General features: G+C 41.0%; 1 protein-coding gene across 4 annotated transcripts in view; it reads right to left on the bottom strand.

The window, feature by feature from the left end:
• Positions 1 to 10587: 10587 nt before the first annotated feature.
• The window catches only part of SEMA6A (semaphorin 6A), a 214032-nt gene continuing 203619 nt past the window's right edge, over positions 10588 to 21000 (bottom strand). For 3 of the 4 annotated variants that reach the window (XM_029571069.1, XM_029571077.1, XM_029571087.1), the window contains one exon: positions 10588 to 13098. In XM_029571069.1, the coding sequence (XP_029426929.1) occupies positions 11903 to 13098 (1196 nt within the window). In that variant the 3' untranslated portion in view covers positions 10588 to 11902. Of the gene's footprint in view, positions 13099 to 20578; positions 20847 to 21000 lie in introns of those variants that run through there. The other variant, XM_029571094.1, reaches the window with a different exon arrangement.

Genomic DNA, 21000 nt, shown 5'->3' with positions numbered 1-21000 from the left:
AGAAAGCCTTTCCGGACCCTGACTGATGCTCTTCCACCAAATACAGCAAGACTGATTATCACCCATTAAACTGATACAGACTTACCAACCACTGCACGTTCTACTTCTTGTTAAACTTCTATCATCCTCTTCTTCTACTCCCAGTTAGAACCATCCTTGTTTTATTGTAACTGCTTTTTCTGCGCACTTGTTATAATTTGTTATAATTTGTTAATGTATACTCTCATGTTATAGTTATGTACGTTTATAATTTATTGATCACCCCTTGTTTTATGTAAACCGACATGATACAAACTTCCGTGAATGCCGGTATAGAAAAAAAAACTCAAATAAATAAAAATAAATAAATATTGTATCATCTGCAAATTTGATTAACTCATTCATCATATTCCTTTCCAGATCACATATAAATATATTGAAAAGCACTGGTCCAAGTACAGATCCCTGAGGCACTCCACTGTTTACCCTTTTTCACTGAGAAAATTGACCATTTAATCCTACTCTCTGTTTCTTGTCTTTTAGCCAATTTGTAATCCATGAAAGGGCATCGCCTCCTATCCCATGACTTCTTAGTTTTCTTAGAAGCTTCTCATGAGGGACTTTGTCACATGCCTTCTGAAAAATCCAAATACACTACATCTACCAGTTCACATTTATCCACATGCTTATTTATCCCTTTCAATAAAAGTATAGCAAATTTGTGAGGCAAGTCTTCCCTTGGGTGAATCCATGCTGGCTGTGTCCCATTAAATCATTTCTATCTATATGCTCTGTGATTTTGATCTTTAGAATACTTTCTACTACTTTTCCTGGCAGTGAAGTCAAGCTCACTGGTCTATAGTTTCCCGCATCACCCCCAGAGCCCTTTTTAAATATTGGGGTTACTTCAGGTACAAAGGATGATTTTATTATAGATTACAAATTTTAATTAATAGATCTGAAATTTAATTTTTGAGTTCCTTCAGATCCCTGGGGTGCACACCATCCAGTCCAGGTGATTTGCTACTCTTTAGTTTGTCAATCTGGCCTACATCTTCCAAGTTCACAGTGATTTAATTCAGTTCTTCTGACTCATCACCCTTGAAATCCATCTCCGGAACCGGTATCTCTCCAACATCCTCATTAGTAAACACAGACGCCAAGAATTCATTTAGTCTTTCTGCAATGGCCTTATCTTCCTAAGAGCCCCTTTAACCCTCTTGGTCATCTAACGGTCCAACTGACTCCCTCACAGGTTTCCTGCTTCAGATATATTTTAAAATGTTTTTATCATGAGTTTTTGCCTCTATGGTCAACTTCATTTCAAATTCTCTCTTAGCCTGTCTTATCAATGTTTTACACTTAACTTGACAATGCTTATGCTTTTTCCTATTTTCTTCGGATGGATCCTTCTTCCAATTTTTGAAGGATGTTTTTTTGGCCAAAAAAACCTTTTACCTCACCTTTTAACCATGCCAGTAATTGTTTTGCCTTCCTTCCACCTTTCTTAATGTGTGGAATACATCTGGACTATTCTTCTAAGATGGCTTTTTTTAAACAATGTCCATACCTGTTGTACACTTTTAACTTTTGTAGCTGAACCTTTCAGTTTTTTCTAACTATTTTTCTCATTCTATCAAAGCTTCCCTTTTGAAAATTTAGTGTTAGAGCTGTAGATTTACATATTATCCCCCTTCTAGACATTTTGATATTTTCTGAAGGTGCAGCAGAGCAGTTTCTGGACCATCTCCAGAAATACAAATTGTATGTTAAACTCAAAAAATGTAAATTCGACAAGTGATCGACTGAATTCCTGGACACATAATTCTTCCTGAAATAATTCAAATGGATCCTAGAAAGGTCAATGCAATGGCCCAAAGGCCTGTCTCGAAAAATGTTAAAGATATACAGTGCTTTCTTGGTCTTGCAAACTTTTACCAATGTTTTGTGTTGGGCTTCTCCAATTTGGTGATTCTGCTAACGGAGATGTTTAAAAATGGGACTCCTTTCAAGTGGACCCATAAACAACAACTGGCATTTGATTAACTGAAGAAGGCCTTAATAATGGCTCTAATACTGGTATACCCAGACCTATAGCAACTGTTTATAGTGGAAGCTGATGCAGCTAAGATGGCTATTGGGGCTATACTATCTTAAAGAAGGAGACCTAAAGACTTCCTCCATCTATGTGCCTTCTAAGCTTACAAATGTGGAGAAGAATTATTATGTCTATGACACTGACCATAAAAACTGCCTTTGAGAAATGGCATCACCTTCTGGAAGGAGCTCATCATCAAGTCCAGGTTTTCACAGATCATAAGACCACCTGCAACATGAATTCCAGGCAAGCTTGTGGTCTTTTTTTCTTCTCTTGGTTTGATTTCATATTAACATACTGACCAGGTTCCATGAACAGTGAGGCAGATGGTTTCTCCCTGAGGAATCAGAAGCTTCTGTCACAATCCTCTGACCAGAGAACTTCAGCCTTGGAACCAGTAATCCTGACCTTCTGGAGATAATGCATGGAAATATTCAGCAAGATAAAGTCTCACATACCTGGCTACAGGAACTGGAAAAGGGAGAAAAGGACACTGTATGGAGCTGGAGGAAAATGTTTCTTTATAGAAAGGATTGAATCTACATGCCCAAAGGCACTTCACATTTAGAGATCCTTCAAAGATGCCACAACTCTATTGGCTAGTCATCCTAACTGCCACAAAACTAAGGAACTAGTTGCCTTTGAATTCTAGTGGCCAGAATGGAGCTGAGATTTAAAGTGTGTTACCTCTTGTGAAGAATGTGCCTATACCTTGTACCTCTCCCTCATAGATAACTACTGCTGTTACCAGTACCCTTGAGACTGTGGGATTGAGTGTCAATGGACTTCATTACTGATTTACCATCTTCATAAGGAAAGACCATGATTCTGGTGGTGGTGGTGGATTCATTCACCAAGATGGCTCATTAGATACAACCAATCTTCCTGTGAAACTGCAAATCTATTACTTTGAGAAGTAGAGTGTCTGCATGGCTGGTGGCTCGGGGCCACAAAGCAGAAGAGGATTGGCTCCTGCAATGAAGATGCAGCAGTGGCGGTTAGGGCCATGAAGGGAGGTAAGAGAGCTGCCCACGGATCTGACCCGTGGTGGTATTCATAACAGGTAATGCCTGGCACCTACACCAAAGGACCCAAATCATGGAGAATGGTGGCTGCTTCAGGCAGAAGACATTGGTTCCAGGCTGCCTGGTCCCTGTAAGGTATGCCCCTGCCCAGGCAAGGCATCTCCTCCTCATCCTCAGCGAAGTGGAGCCATGACACTTGTGTGGTCTTTGACCCTCCCCATGTTGTCCCATGCCTGACCAAAACAAGGGCTACAGAAGCATAAAAGTTGTACTCCTAAAAGTTAGAATTAAAAACATATGTCAGGGACAAGTTTTGTACACACAACTTGTGTTTTAAACTTGTTTTAAACTTCTCTCAATGCTGAACAATTATGCTTTACCCAGGTAAGTCATTACAGACCTAAAATGCGGTTGGATAAAAAAGGGACAGTATGTTCTGGGACCTGGTTTTCTTCTATCCGGCTAGCTCTGAATATTAGCACTAGTTGGGTAATGTTCTCTGGCTAACTTTTGGGCCTGATTCATTAAGGCATTTCTCCCATTCTGTGTCTATGGGAAAAACGCCCAAACTTGGTTGCCAAAAAAATCAGAACTATAGTTAGCTAGAGAACTTATCCCCTGCCAAAACAACCCCAAACCCACAAGAGGCTGAGCAGCTGCAGGGTGCTTCCCTCTCTCCAGGTCCCTGGAAACATTTTATGGTAGTGGGTTTGAAATTAGATCTGAATAATCCAATGAAGACTACATATACAAAACATTCTGTTAAATCTTAGCACAATTATTTCTGGATAATATGCGGAATTAGGACAATATGTCAAGTGACTTCCTTGACAATTGATTCACTGAGAAGTGTGGAAGATTCATCCGCACAGGGAAAAAGTTGTTCTATTGGTCTTTCTTTTTTTTAACCTCTGCAGCAGTTGGTTTCACTGATTTTCTTGATGTTTTTAAAGATTATCTAATGCCAAATCCCAACAATGATCATCTAATTCATACCTAGGGCAATGCTGCGTTTTGCTCTAGTCCTTGGCTGAGGAACGTCACTAATGTGGATATCAACTGAACACAATGGTTTACAGCTGCATGCCCGATGCTATTTTTTTTTTTTTTTAGCATACCAGATCTCCAACATTTTATAAAAATGCTATTTTGATGTAATTATTTTTATTTTCAGCTACTGTAGCTTTTATGTGCCTTGATAACATAAATATTACATGAGCTCATCATGTTTTCATGTTGCGTGGAATACAAAAGAAATGAATGGCGTGATCAGTCCCTTATTGTGTTCTGTTGCTGCCTTCTGAACTGGCCCCCATCCTCCATCTCCTGGGACCCATCATGGGGATGGAAACATTGAATTTTACAAGATCAAAACACTCTCAGCTGCACAAAAAAAAAAAAAAAAGTATAATGTCTCCAAGTCTGAGATGTTCATTTAAAACAGAAACACTTCAATTTTCGATTAGTCCTTTTGTTAATTAGGGACTTTGGTTTCCGACAATTCTGTGGCATCTTAGGAAAGTGCCTGCTGATCTGATGCTGCTGCCATGTGTTCCCTGTTTTCCTCCCTTCTGATACTGAGTGATTTAGGCTAGTTGAGGAACGCCCCATTGAAGAGGCTGCTTGAGCCAGCCAACCAGGCCAGAAGGAGTGTTAACACTCAGGAGTGGTTGGTGGTGTTGAAGGTCATTCCTTATTCCACATCCCCTGCTTGTGTCACCTGACCCCATATAGGAAGGAATGAGGCTGTAAGATTACATAAATAGGAAGTAACCTGTATTAGTGATTCTGCCACTCTTCTTCCTTGTTGTTGTGTCTGGTCCTACCAGCATTGCCTCTCATGAAAAGAATCATGTAACCATGTATATAATGTCAATTATTTTTCTATCCCAGTTTCCCAAGTAAGTATCCTTGCAAGCTGCTACAGAAGAGTGTTGAGCTATTTTTACTACACAGTAAGTATTCAGCCTGGGGAGAATGTGCATGCAGGGTCCCTGCTGCACAAACCCAGTTCCTACTCTGAATGCCAAGATTGGCCCAGAGAAGGCTGGAGCCCTAGGGAAAAGAACAGAAGAGGTTCTGAACCACGCTGTGATGATCCAGGCAGCTGCCAGCATAGAGATCTGACACAAGTCTGAGACCAGCTAGAGTAGAGCCGGTGCTCACGGGAGATGAAGAATTTAAAGGAGGGACTCTACTGACTTGACCAAAAGGAATTGTGAGTAGGACAAAAGATAGTTAACTAACTCAGATTGCATGGCTTCCAGCATGATCCTCAGTGCAACTGTCCTAAATACAAGCAATTATCAGATATGGAAGTTTAAATGGAAATGTTGCTGAATAAGGATAAACCTTGGGATGTGTTATGCAAGCACATTTCTCATCCCAATGTAGAACATTGGGATGAGAAAAATATATAAGCAAAGATTATGATTTCCTTTCTTGTGGAAGATAGTGAATTAATATGCAACTGAAAGCATGCCACCATGAATGGCATTTGGGAATCACTGTAGTTGATTTCATGAAAGATGTAATTTAAACAGTAAACTGTTTCTGCATCTATACACTCTAAGGCTGAAAAAGTTTAAGGAAATGTTGGAACATATTAACATTGTGCTAGAATTCAGAGAGGTTAAGATATTCTCTCATGAGGTACTGAGGAAAGGGAGCAGTCCTGGAGGATGGGGGAAAGACAATTAGGTCGATGCAATACCAATGCATTAAAAATGTGCGTCCAAACTGGATGCACTTTTTTTTTTAATGCGCGAACAATCACCTCTCATGGGTGCTTGATTCAATAGGCAAATGAGCTGCCATGCTAAAAAGGACGCACTAGGGATAAATTGTGCGTCCCTAGCGTGTCCATGGCATCGGTCACCCAGGAGACGTGGCTGTGTGTGGGCTAGGAAAATGTCCATTTTCCTAATCTGACCACCGGCAAGACATTTTTTTTTCATGTTGATGTGGTTCTGTGGTTCCTCTGACTTAATATCGCAGTACTTTCTGCTTTTCTATAAACTTTTGGGGGCTCCTAAAGACAAATCCAGCTCTGGGGCTGGCGTTAATTTTTGAGGGTAAAAATGTGCGTGTCAGACGCACATTTATTTTTTACATAATGGGGTACTAGCTAATAGCCTCATCAGCATGGCATTTGCATGTGAGGAGCGCTATTAGCTACACACTGGTTTGGACGCGTGCTTTGAACGAGCGTCCATAACCCCTTATGCAACTGCGGATTAACATGGTTAAGCTAGCCTGATCGCATGGTATTGCATCGGCCTTCATGTCATTTGCTTTGAGGAGGGGGGTTGCATGTCAGTTGCTCAGGGTTGGTGGGGACAGTCACTCCATCAGCATGTGTATGTATGTGTAAATTCCTGGGGGGGGGGGGAGGGGTTATCAGTCGCATTATTTAATGATAAGAGTATAACTAGCATGGCTCAGACCTTTATGCCTAACGCCCACTTCTGCTCATCTTGGGCTCCCCTCAAATAAATTCAGATCTTGCTATGCCCACAGCACTGCTATTAGTATTAGCTTAGTATTTTTGGTATTCATATTCTTGTTGTTTTTAAGAACACCAGTTAACCTTAATTTGAAAGAAGTTTTGTATTTCTTTTTTAATACTCGAAATAAAAAAAAAAAAGCAGTTAAAAAATAAACTTGAAAAGGTGTTATATGTACATTTTTAATTTCCAAAACTAAATGTTTTGAAACTGGAATTACAAGTCCAGTTGTAACTACAGGGAGTAATAGGAATAAAATAAAGACTTGATTTGCCTTTCCCCCTTTTTGACAAAGCGCTGTCTGGTCACCCTACTCTAAATATTTATTACATGCAGGACATGCCATAGGCTTGGTTTGGAGGGAGGTGGCATGAGGGAGCAGTGCCCCTGAAATGCTTGAGGAACTAGTGTGAATTGGCCCCTCTCTGCCCCCTCACCCATATGACCTTCCTACTCCTTGCCTTCCCTCCAAAACTAAGCAGGCAAACTATGCCTATGGGATATGCTATAAGGTGGAAAGCCCAATTGTCAGCCATGATGGGGGAGGGGATCCATGCTCCTCCCCCCACGCTGTTCTTTGGCCATCTGGTCCACAACAATTTATGAGGGCAGCAAAGCAGTCCCTGGCATCAAAAGTGTTGAGAAACACTGGACTACACAACTATCATAATACTCTCACTAACCGCACATGCTCTTCTCTTTCTCACATCCTCTTTCAAATACAGTATATATACTGCTTATATCTACACTGTACACATGCAACCATGTTTCTGCATTCATACCTATCACTAATGTTCACATACTACCAAACCTATCAGTACAGACACAGAAGAAAAATCTAAAGACTAAACAAATTTTTGGTCTTTTTGGGGGAGAAGGGAGGATGTTAATTTCTTTTTACATATCATGCTTGACTACAAGTCTGAATGCAGGCATTGTTTCTGGACTGCACTGAAATATCAGATGAGCAGTGCTTCCTATGATATAGGCCACTTTTCCCATGTAGCTAATATGTTCTTATGTGTTAGGCAAGGTCCAGGATCCTGGAATGAGCGGCATCTATCAAGGCATAGCCCTTTAAGGCATGACTGCTGAGGATGCCCTATGTGGAGTCTTCCAGGACAGGTGTGGCATGAAAATCTCCATTTCCCACTACCCCTACTTTTGCTATTCAGTGTTGTGAGATACAAGTTCAAATCTTGATTCTCCTATTGATACTTCTGGTGACTTTGAACAAATCAGTTTGTCTCCTGTTGCCATGGGAACCCATTTAGACTGTATGCTCTTTGGGGTAGGGATTTGTTGTACTTGTATGCAATCTCTTGTACAGCTCGCTTTGATAGGGAAACAAATAAATGCCAAAATACAACAAATTAAATTAATGAAAGCAATGCAAAGACTGAATATGAAATACTCTGTGTAAAGGAAAGATCTGCCTTAACAGATGAGGGGCTGCTAATGTGCCTGAACAGGCAGGACAGCCGTCATTGAATGACAGAAAAAAAAAAAAGATTACAAAAATAGGAAAAGGGTTTTCCAATGACTTCAAATATGGTGCTCTACTATGTTGGCAGTTTTTCATGTTTTATAACTTCCTACATCATTATGGGCGTGTTTTTCGGTATCTATGCTTCTTGATGCTTGATATTCTCCATTATATTCCATGGAGTCAGGCTTAGACGGGGTTGGGGTGGAAATGTGGACTGTTGAGTTCTTGTCCTTAGACTGTATTGACATTACCCCTTGAGCATGCTCTGTACTTTTGCTCCACCCAATTCCAGATATTGTCAATATCATCATCATAGCAATTTTGCATATCCAAAATGGAATAACCCTCATAGATATTTTCATGAGGCAGATAATGCATTTTGATCCATGGAGAGATATTTTCCTAAAATCTCTCATATAGTCATTATTGGTCAATTTTCTTCTGTTTGGGCTTCACAGAGAACATGTTTTCAAACTCAGGATAGCATATAAGATAATTCACCCAGCGCTCCTGAAAAGCTATTCACCTCAGCCACATTGCTGATCTCTAATGGATGAGTTGATCCTTTGGCAGCTACTTACCTTCCTTTGTTTATTACATGGAATTAAATGCTTTGAGGCTTTCTAGCCCTATCCAAAATGTACCACTGATATGAAATTGTACTGAGAGACTGCAATAGTTTGGTAAAAAGTCTCCTCTGAGATTCATAATATGAGAACAGTCATTTGCAAACTCTTAGCATAAATTATTTTAACCATTTGCTAAGATACAGTACATCTTGTGGAAGAAAAATATAATAGTTCAGAGCAGGGTTTATAAGAGAAAATAAGTCAAGGTACAAAAAATATCTAAGGTAGAACAATTTGTTTTATTACCTTATGTAATAAAGAACTTTTTTTTTCTTTTCTTTTTTTCTTAACAACATACATTAAATTGTGAATCAGATGTTAGGGAGTGGTGGAGATAAAAGGAAAAAAAAAAGTTGGTGATACCACGATAATTTACAACATTACACAATTATGAGTCTGAATTTTTGTTGCATCTACCAGTGTATAGCAAGGGTGAAAAGCAAAGGCACACTTAGGTTTATGGAACCCCTTCCTCCCCAACCCCACCCTCACAAAAGAAACAAATCCCTTCCTTCCTCCTTCCCCCAACCCCCGTAAAATAAAGGCATAAGACCCCACCGAGTACAAAATGGGCATTTCTTAAATATCAACCCAGTGTCCAATGTGATTTACATTACAAGGTAGAATTCTGTACAAAGCTACTTACAGTGACGACGATAGAATAGCCTGCCGAGCAGCGGCAGCGGGCACTGCGCATTTAGTACTCCGGGGACTCAGATTTGGGAAGAGAGCTGCGAGGGTGTTTTGTTTCTTAATTTATTGACTTTCAGATGATCTAAAGATTTTTTTTTTTTGGGGGGGGGGGGAATTCAAAACAAACAAACAAAAAAAAACCCAACAAAACCCCTCAGCATGACTTCAGGAGAATGATGCAGCATTCACTAAATGTGCTCCTGGGATCTCCCATGAAGAAAGGAAGTGGTAAAGAAATGACACGCGAGCACCCTTGTTGCACACTTTGGTCTAAACCAGTTCAGTTGGATTTTTATTTTTATTGACACCACCTATACAGAAGCTGGAGTTTGGTTCCCCCCCCCCCCTCCAATTGTTTAAAACAGAACAAACAAAAGAAAAAAAAATTCCTGGAAAACCAAGAATAAAATTGAAAAAACCCCCAAACAAATAAACCCTCAAACATACCATTCAGCTGATAAAAGGCCTCCTTATCTACAGTATGTTGATAGTTATTTTAATAGATTAAATACAAAACTCTATCCTGTGTGCAGAAAACAACTGAAAGATCACACCAGAAATAAAATAAAGTGGAAGCAAACCCAATTTTTCTGCCCCCCCTCCCCCCAATATTTTTTTTCTAAAATCTCTCCACTTCACCCTATTGTATCAATATTCCATTACGGCAGGAACCAGCCTGCTTCAAACTACTTATTTTTTAATGTCACAGACTGTACAGATACACTGGGTGTGTGCAGCTGGGGGTGACTTCGAAGGAGCTGGGCAGTCACAGAGGGGCCCCTGGTGTTCCCAAAGATCTTCCCTATTGGCACAAAAGAAGAGAAGACCTTTGATAAATCTCAGGCCCGTGCTGTTTTGCCCAGTTCGTGTGTGCATGCGAGACACAAAGTATTCTCTGTTTACTCCCTTGCTGGCAAGTGAAAATACCGCCAAACTGAATAACGTAAAAGGATATCGGAGAAAAGATGCCACCCACAGCAGCGTTCGTGCTGCCAATACAGCCCAACGGGGGTGGTTTGAGGGCGGAATTGGCACATCCAGAAAGATGGACTGAATGGGAGAGCGTGCTACAACCCTCATCTCTCGACCAGTTTTGCGTCTGAATGACCTCTACATTCCTCTTTGAAATGTTATGCCCCCTTTTTTTTGTACTTTTGAGGACAGTGGGTAAATAAATATTTGTATTTATTCAAAGGAAAAAGAAAAAGGGTTTTACATACTACAAATCACAAGTATACATAACTCAGGGTGTAAGGCACAAATTTACATGTGGAAGAAAATAGGCTAGTCACAGATGTAATTCCCACAAAGAACCTGTGTGATGAGACCAGAACTTATGCATGATAATAGCGGGCATATTAATCAGTTCGCACTGTTTTGTGGATTTTGCTTTGCTGTCTCACATGCAGGGTGAAATGGGATGGCACATCACAAGCTGGTGCCTTTACAGAAAAGTATTAACTACTGACAAAGCCAAAGTCGACAGCCATGGTGCATGAATGTGCAAGGTAAAATTACAGAGAGAGCTCCTCTCGCCATTGCTTTAGACGTACGAACTGGAAAGGGATGTTTGCCTGCCACGCATCAGAGGCCCAGTCAGCAAATTTAATTGACAAATTTAAATAAATATTCCCTGTTCAGAGATGGAGAAAGAAAGAGAGATTGAGATTGACATCAGACTGTCCAAACACAAACTTCAGAATTCCAGCTCCTACTCAATGAATTTATTGAGAGAAAAATAAAGACAAGAGTTCAACCAACTCCAGTTAATGGGTATCATATTAAATAGTCTTAACTGTCCATGTGTTTTTCAGAGAGCTGCTTATAAGCTGATTTGCAGAAGAGTCATTTCCTTAGGAAAAAAAATGAACAAATAAATAATAGGAGTTACTTGTGTTAATGGTCATATGTTATTCATTAAAGGTGAAGAGTAGTAGAAATCTGACAGCTGCGCCCAACATAGCGCTTATTTGCTTTCACCAAGCGACCGTAACACTGCTGGGCATTTCACAGTATCTGCGCACGGTAAACTTCTGCCATTATTAAGTCTCAGTTAGCTTCATCCATGATTTTTTTTTTTCTAATTGTTGTCGTTATCCTTTTTGCTGTTGTTGCCGTTTTCACTGACATTATTTTTCCTCAGAGAACTCTCAGTTCAGGAATGCAGTGCGCAGTCGGGAGATGAAAAATTTGACATTCAACTTTGTGCTTTTGGCTCATGGTTTTTGATTTGTGTGATTGTGTATTTAATCTTTAAAGTTAGTCTTCTGATTTAAGAACCGCCGCAGGGTGAGCGAGTTCTGCGGTTGAAAACCTTAAGCCGCACAGCACGTCGGCCCGATTTAGAAAATATTCCACTTTTCCCAGAGAGTCCACAACTTAACAACAGCCTTCTTAGAAGTCAAAACTAGTGACGCAGTTGCAGAACACTGGCTTGAACGGCAAACTCTGCTTAACTGGCGTTTCCCCTTTTCCTACTGTGATTATGTACAAGCATCGCTGGGCTTGATGGATGTTGAAAGAGGAACAAACGTAGGTTTCGGGGGTACATCAGGCTTTATAGAAGGTGTGCGTTTCAGCCCTGATCTGGGCAGTGAGTTGTACGAACCGATACTAGGCTGCCTAGATACAGTCACTGCCTGTGCTTGAGGCTGAGCAGCACTGGCATGTATAGAGTCCACTCGCTGTGGAGCAGGAGGGGGGTTGTCACCCCTGCCAAAGCTCTGATGTCTAGAGAGGTGGGAAGAATTGGAGGAATTCGTATTGTTCCTTTTGACAGACGATGTCTGATGATTTCGCGTGAGCGAGTTCGTAGGGTAGTTCCTCTTGCAGTCCACATTATAAGCGGAAGAATGCATGTCCATTCGCTTCCCCAGGCCATTCTGGGACAATGAAGAGCCAGGTGGCCCGAGTGAGGCTTCTCTCTGGGGTACCTTTGGTGGGATGCTATCCAGATTTTCCACCAAATTAACCCCATGGTTTGGACTTTTACTGGTCAAGTGCTCCTTTATTGTTTTGTATTCAAGGGTGGCATTCTGGTCTTCCATAGCCATTTGTGTCATATCAATCATTTTAGGCTGATCAACATAGTCATGTTGATATCCTTGCTGCGTAATTGGAAGAACCACAACACTTGGGATATGGCTAGGAGAAGTTCGGAGGGGTAAATCAGTTGGAATCACTGGAGATGCCATAGGAGGGATATCTTTTGTACAGGCATTGATGAGGTTCTGATTTCTTTCCCACTCCCTGCTACCACGGCTGGGCTTCCTCTTTTGCTGTAAAGTTGGCGTAGACTCTGGAGTAGGTAGTGCAGCTAGATCCAGATGGTGCTGGTCAGCTTTGATTAACATTTTGGCTGTACTACCTGGAGTGGAAAGTTTCCCATTGTGCATTAAGGGCGTGAGGATAGCCTCTGGTTTTGGTTCCTTGGACTGACTGTCCCCAAAGAGGCCGCTGAGTTTGGTGACACTGGCCATAGAGCCCCTGCGGGAGTGACCCAAGTCTTTCTCTTTCCTCTGTACTACATTCATGTCTTTTCTGCGATGGTCACAGATGCAGTACACAATGATTCCCGAGAAGACGGCACCCATAACAAAAGCAAGAATGACAGCAATGGCCAAAAGGGTAACGGGAACCAGCTGATCATGACCCTTGAGATAACTTTCCCGTATCACTCCTGCAACAAATATTATATATTGTTAAGCAAAAGTAAAGTCAGAACAGAGATGTGTATAATCATGCAGTCATTTATGAAGTATTATTTTGTTCTGCAAAGTGCTTTTCATTAAAAAATATTACTTTGCAACAGAGACCCAGGAGGCAGCTAAGAATGCTGAGAGCCTGCAGCTAAATAATGAATGTTACTTGTTAATTTTATTGCAGTATTGCAGTTTTTTTCTTGATTTGGGCCATACAAATGTGCAGAAATCTTTTTGTTGTTGTTGTTTGTATCTTACACTTGAAAAATTAGGAAATACTTTTATAGGTGCACACAATAGAAAATATCACAAATAAAAATGAATAGAAAATAAGAAATAAAATAAAAAGATAAAATAAATAAAATATCTTCTGATTGTTGCTGCCACTGAAAACATGAACACTCCTTGCATTATTCTGTAGCATTCCAATATGTCCTTGTAAGTATTAGCTCTCATTACTGTCTGAGCTACATTCTGTCATCGTAAGCTTCTGCTGGAGAGTTAATTTCACTCGTTAATAAAAACCATGAATTCACCAGTCAATAATCTTTCAGTAGATTCACCAAGATGTCACATTTCTATAGGGAATTGCTTTTTCTCTTTTTTTTTTTCGGGAACTAAAGTCAGTTTGTGCAATCCAACAACTTGTATATTTTTCACCTTATGAGGAAAAAGTCACAGCTTTCAGATGAAGCAGCTATAAAAATATCTCAGAGACTCCATTCTCGACTGAAAGGGGAAAAAAACGTGGAAAGGAATGCCTTAAAGGCACCTTTCTCTCAGAAAAGCAAACAAGGTCCTTTATAATGGGCCAGATAAAATGTACCTGGGAGGGCCTCAGAAGACTTCTGCAGATTCATAGTTTTAGCAACATCAGATGTCAGTATCAGAAAACTATGAAATTACAAATAAAGGTCATCTCTCTAGCACTGAAAGTCAAATTAGATTTGCATTGTTTATGGTAGTCTTATAACAGGATGCACTCTGAACAGGTAAAACTATATTTTTATTTTGGGATGGGGGGCAGAGGCAGGGCTGGGAAAAATGGAAGCTGTAAGCTGGAAAACAGTTTCATAGTCTCAATGTGTGACCTGCTGTAGGTCCCTGGCTGCATTTGTTCCATCCCCATGGGATGCAGGAGTGATTTATTAACCTTTTCCTCTGAATAAGAATGCACTGACTTTGTTTCATCAGTTTGATTGATTCATATTTGTACAGGACTATTAGGGAGTCAATGGTTCCTGCTGCCTTACTTCTACAAAGTGTTTTATACAGTCAATGCAATCCTAGGATTCTGGGATGTTCTCCAATCTCAAAATCCTGCAGGACTCAGCTGGCCAGTCCCCAGATCCAGGAAAGCAACACATAAATGAGAAGCAAAGCCCATCTGCCTATGTTGCTGTTTGCCTTCTTTTATTCTCCGTTTCTGTTATTTGCATATGTCTGTTCATGGTTGAGTTTGTCTCTTTGCCCCCCCCCCCCTTCCCCCAAGTCCTCCTCATTCACCTGCTCACACTTCTGTAGGCTGCCTGAGATGTATGCCAACTTGTGTTTTCCTTACTATGATTTAATGGGATCCTGAAATTCATAAAATCCCATCCAAAATCCTAGGACATTTTCTTTGCAGAAGGAATTACAGTACCAGTCTCTTTATAGTAAATTATTAAATTCCTGGTTTATATTATATATATATATATGTATATAGCATGAAGAGATATTCAAAAAGTGTTGCATACCTAAATTTGGGCTTCCAAATTTAGAGGCCTATTTTCAGCAAACATAGCCACCTATGAGTTGATAGTCAAGGCTTTATTCAGCTAACTTTTGGAGTTAACCGGACAAAAGTCAAGATTTGAATATTTCCCCCTGCCAACCAGATAACTTTTGTTGGCACAACTCATGGTGCATAAAACGTGTATCTGCATAAAAAATGGTCTCTGCAGTCATTCCAGGGGCAGGGCTGAACCTTATCTATTGAGTCAGCAGTTCTCGCTGAAGTTACATGGACAAGTCTGCTCAGAAAAACAGCTGTCCTAAAGTTATCCAATGAAAATTAAAGGGTGAATTTTAAAAGCCCGGCGCGAGCCAAAGCCAGGAGGTATGTGCAGAAGTCGGGCCGGCAGGCGCACAAATATTTTTTCAGAAAAAGGGGCGGGGCAGGGCATGGGCATTCAAGGATTTATGAATGAAGCCAGCACGTAGATAATTACACGCACCAGCGTGCGCCGGGATTCCCTACTGTGTCCTAAAACAAAAAAAACTAAGCTAGTCAGCAGGGTTTTAAGGGTCAGGACTAATAGGGTAAAAGCAGCTAATTAACTGGGGGGTTAAGAAGTTCTATCCTTTACCTAGGCGAACTGGGAATGAACTGGGGAAACTGGTAATTGCGTCGGTGCATGTTTCTACTAAAATCCTATTTACGCGGTAGGGGCTGCATTTTATGTACACATGCATGCATCCATATAAAATTGTGTGCACATGTACATGCGTACAGCCTATTTTATACCATGTGCACATATATGCGTATATGTTATAAAAATAGATGCATCATTGGCATGACTCGCCATACGCACGTACAGGTGTGTTTGTGTGGCTGTTTCAAAGTTTCCTTCTATGTGCGTAACTTTATCCGGGTATATTTAGTGGCAGATTTATGCACGAGTCATGCTGAATATCCAAATAAGGTTATATGCATAACTTTACCTGCATAACTTACCCATTTGCTGGTTCTATCAATATCCTAATTTCAGCTGAAAACAGGCACCTAACTTTAGGCACCTAAAACTGAGGTACCTAAATTTAGTACTGCTACTCATTAGCAGTGAGCCCCTAACTTGTTTCCCCATACCTGACCTTTCTCTTGAACCTGTCTACTTTAAATGTAGATGTCTAGTAAAAATTTGGGAGTCACAGTTATCAAAGCACAATGACTTCTCAAGGTCAGAGTCGGGGAGTTGTAATTTGTGGTTCTTGGCCTAAGACTGTCACATGATACGAGAAGTGAGGGGCTTAAAAAAATGAGCAAAAAAAGGGAGAAGTTGAACATGAATCTCATAGTGCTAGAACTCTGGTAGTGGTCCCTTCTGACAGAGCTAGAAACACACAGGAAGCAGGAGGAAATGGCTAAGCTAAAAAAGGGTGGTCTTGGCCTAGTTTGCTTTCCTCTACACTTCAACTTCCAGAATCTGCTGTTCACCATCATTCATGAAGACCGGGGTTCTGAAGCTGAGCTGCTGTAAGCATTCATTCATGCCTACTAGAGGTTTTCCCACCCTAATTAAGTCCCACTGGCAACTCTCTGTTACTCAGTCTTTCCAATGCTGATCCTTGGGCGGGGGAGGGGGGGTTTCAAAGATCAGATCTCTATTTGAAACCCAAGGCACGTGCATCCTTAATCCTGCTCACAAGCGTCACTACTTTGTGGCAGGGAGGATATCCTAATTCCCTGCTTGTAGCATCTCAATCCCAATTCACAATCCCCCACATTCCATAAAAATGAACATGATGCACAATTTCAAACACTATTCAAAGTATCGAAGAATGTTCAAGACTTTTGAAATAGCCCCGTGAAGCTCACACTGCATCCAACTGGTGCTTATTTTAAACAGAGAACTCTTCTTCCAATTCTTGCTCTCTTCCCCTCCCCTCCCCCCCAAAAAAAAGAAAACAGCCACTTTTAACTATAAATACTGTATATTTATCACTTGAAGAGTGTTAAAACAACATTTTAAGAGTTGGTTAAGTTGATCTGCTGAACCGTGGGTGGATCACACCACTAAATACAGCTACATGCTGCTTGGAGGTAATAATAACTTTAAGAAAAAAAAGTTATTTATACTTATGATTCTTGGGGTGAATTCTAATTTTTCCTTACTGGGCTGTTCCCTGTTGGGTCCTGTTGGAGAACAGCTCATGTTTCATAGGCTCTCTGTCAGGAAGTAGCTCAGATCAAGAACTACTTAGGAGGATGGAGAGCAAAAAACAGTTTCTGGTGCATGCCATTCTGAAGTAATGAACTTCAAATTCTTTTTTTAATGCCTAAAGGTGTCCATGTTGGCATATGCATTGTTGATCACGGTAATGACTACATCAAAGGCAGGAGATGCCATTTCCACCTTTTCAGAAAGAAATGTCAGCTGCGGTCACGGTTTACGGTGATTGACAACGCAGTAAATTATTTCTATGCACCTGTAGTTAAACATGTTTACTCTGAGCTTCAATATAATTCCATTATTCCACAGCCTCCACCAGTTACTTATCCACTTAAGCGCATATTTCAAAATGCTGTCAGTGACCTGCCGAGCTTTTCATGGGGCTGTCCCCTTACCTCCAAAGTCCTTTGCTGCTCACGACTACAGTATTTTCCGTTTTCACCATCTGCTCTTTCTTCCCCGTCCAGTTCTCCTGCTCGGTCACCAGTTATTCCCGGGTGTTCCTACTGAATGACCTCACCTCTGCAACAATCCCCTTTTCAGCATCCTACTTCTCTTTCCATTTTGAAAGCACGACAAAGGCTGTATCTGTACACATTTTTGCCCGGCCCTGCCACAAATCTTTTTATTCCCTAGTTCTTTTTGCTTTCCTCTTCTTCTTCTCCTCACTGCTAGCATGTTGGAGAATTGTTCATCCTTTTGACTGTCAGGTACTTTGGAGAGAGATGGGAAAAAAAAACTCCCTTGCAAAAGCAATGACAGTAGAAATAATGTGAAGGGTGGTTGATATTGCCATGTCAGAACAGATAAGGCAGCTATGAACCTGCAGCTGAATACGTCAATATAAATATCTTTTTGGTTCCTAATGCTGAAATGCTGCTTTAAGTTTTAGAAAAAGAAAAACGTGTATTTAGCTACACCCTTAAAGGTGAATTTTAAAAGTCCGACATGCACGTTAATTTAGGGGATGTGCGGATATGTCAGGCTCAAGCATTCTGAGAGGGATTTAAAAGCTGCCAAGAGATGCAGGTAACTCCTGGAGCTCGTACATCTCGGACCTTTTCAAAAGGGGGTGGAGCTGCGTGTGGCGTGGGCAGGGCATGGGCCTTTCGGGGCGTCAACCTGAGATGTGTGTGTGTGTAAATACGTATGCAATCAGGCGTGCACAGAGGTCCCCTGCTGCACAAGTTTACTTCTGCTATGGATGACGTGTAAGTAATAAAATAAAGACAATTAGGCAGATCTGTGGGGTTTTAACTGTCAGGGCTAACTGGGGGGGCGTGAAGGCTATTAAACTAGAGGGGTTTAGAGGACCTATCCCTTAACTGGCTGAACTGGGGACGAACTGGTAAAACTGGGAATAGTGTTGGTGTGCGCCCCTTTTAAAATCCTCCAATTTACACGATTTGAGCGCACGTGTTTGCCCACTTAAAATTTGGCGCACATGTGAGCGTGGCCTGGCTTTTTTTTTACAACATACTCACATATATGCACGTATGTTAGAAATCGGCCACGTCCCTGGGTGCAGGCCGACGTATGTGCGCATGTGCGCCAGTTTGAAAGTTATCATGTCTTTATTTACATGGAACAAGTGACAGACATTAGAAATAAAAATAAAATAGAAACAGCCCATATGCATTCATAAATCACAACAAATTGGTTCTGGGGTTGTATTTTTATCTTGTTGCGCCGTGAAACCTTTTTTACTTTTTAATTGTCAGATTTGGATGACACCTGACTTAATTTGCCTTACCATTCTGACAGTAATTTAAAACGTGCTTTTTTTTTTGCACTCAAGGCCTCTATCTTGGAAGACAGATGCATCATCCTGCTTCCCTTTCAACCACCGCTACCCTTCCTGTATATTCTCTAGCCAGGAGTGTAGAAGGGAGGCAGACTGTTCTGCTTTTGGGACTGCGATCAGAAAAATAACTCAGACAACTTAAGGGGGGATGAAAGGCAAAAGAAAAGAAAGCCATTGAGGCTTCGGAGGAAGCCAAGGTGGCCTTACACGCTCACCACATGTTTCTTATTCCTTATCTTGCTATCGATTCCAGAGCATTCTAGAAGCACAGGCCATTGTTTCTGAACTAGGATGTCAGAGAAGTGATTAATAGACATCAGTGCAGAGCAGATACAGTGAACACATCCCCCCAACAAAAAACAGTCAGGCCTTTAATTTTTGTTTTCGAATGGGGATGGGTGGCAGGGGGAACACTGCCTATAAAGTTAGGAGTTTGTCTTGTGAGTGCAGAATAAAAATGGGTGTCCTGCAGTCAGATTCTGGTTAAAAAAAAAGATTCCTGAAGAGGCTTTTGTGCTGCAGCCAAAATCAAGACTTTTAAAAGATTCTCATAGTTAAGCAAAATGGAGTCTGGCCATCCTGATTATTCTAGCTTGTTAAGTGTCATGAACAAAATTTTGGTAAAGAACCTGAGCAGCTGGAAGTCAAGACACTAACACATTGGGCATGTTTTCTGTCACAAAATTTAACTCTGGCAAGGTTTAATACAAATATCACAACAAAAAAAAAAAAGATACACTACATTTTTGCTGATAATGGCAGGAATTCTTTCTGAGCAGAGTAGTCACTGCCAGTTAATGCCAAATCCTGGTGGGCAGGGGAATTTTCAGAAGCCATTTACCTGCGTAAAAGCACGTGCAAGGACGAAGAACGGGGCAGGCTCGGGGGCATGGTCAAGGCAGGGAGAAGGAAGCAATATTGTGTAAGTCAGATTTTCAGATCTACGTGGCTGGCTTGAAGGGAGGAAGTACCCTCCTGGAAAAACCAGCAGGTGCCAATGTCTGCGGGCACCTTCTTCCCAGGGCAATTTTCCTACACTCAAATGTCCCCTTTCAAAATAGGTGCAAAGCCTGCAGGCTCTTGCATCTGTGCGGGCGCTGTCGAAAACCTTTCATTTCAGCCTGCAACTCCTTCAGGCAGGGTATATGAAAGGCATGGATTGCCCTCTCTGTCACTGTTTTGCTGGAGTATGCAAAGTGTCTGGAGAGAGAGAGAGAAAGAGCGATCTAGCTCTATGTTTATTTAGCGATGGATGTATAAAACATATCGCTTTCAGCAGCACCACAGCTCAATACCGCAGACTGAATACTTCGTTGGCCTAAGTACCACACCCTGTGGCCACCTTAAGTATGAAATGAGAGCATTCTGTGGTTCCCACCAGGAAGCTGCCCTTCTCCTAGTCTTCCACTGTAATGTGGACCAGATGGTAATATAATAAACCTAAATACTGGCACATGCAGACATGGACATAAAGAGTGTGCTAAATTACAGATGAAGAATTTATTTTTTTTTTAATAAATTTTCTGGAACTACTAATTGCTTCGAAAAGACTCAATGACTGAATGTGTCATATTAGCAGAGAAGCAGCCAATGAGTTGCACATGCTGCGGGTGCCGCAGCTATTTTGAGTCTCACATCTTGAAAACAATGCGATTCAGCCCACTTCCATTTCCCTCCCTTCCCCCCCACCAGCCCTCACCACTTTTTGGGATAATTTTTCCCTTTCTTGGAATTCCAATCACAGCTGCATATGGAAAGAATTGAAGAGAACTCTTTGGTCAATTATTCATGCTACTATTCAGTATTTTTCTTTTGTCCCGGACACTGTGTGTGCTATCATTAAACCGCCTGCTCAGGAGAGAAGCCTATATTTAGAGGTACCATATTGTGATTCATTCCTGCACATCATAGCGAGGATCTGCTCATTTCTTCTCTTCCAGGTATTTACACAGAGCACCAAGCGCTGGCACACAAATTCCTTTTAATCAGTCTGAAAAAAACAAGTCCATCCAAAATTTAGATTGATTGATATTAATTGATCTGAATTGTCAGTCATTAAGAGCCTACGGTTGATCTTTTTTTTTTCTTTTTTGCTATGTTAAAGGTTTAAAGGTCTAGCCTTGTTTTTTTCTTTCCCCTTTTCA

The sequence above is a fragment of the Rhinatrema bivittatum genome, chromosome 1 (genome assembly GCF_901001135.1).
Source record: "Rhinatrema bivittatum chromosome 1, aRhiBiv1.1, whole genome shotgun sequence".
Classification (NCBI taxonomy): Eukaryota; Metazoa; Chordata; class Amphibia; order Gymnophiona; family Rhinatrematidae; genus Rhinatrema; species Rhinatrema bivittatum.
Note: the sequence above shows the minus strand (reverse complement) of the source record. Positions and strands in the feature narration are given on the sequence as shown.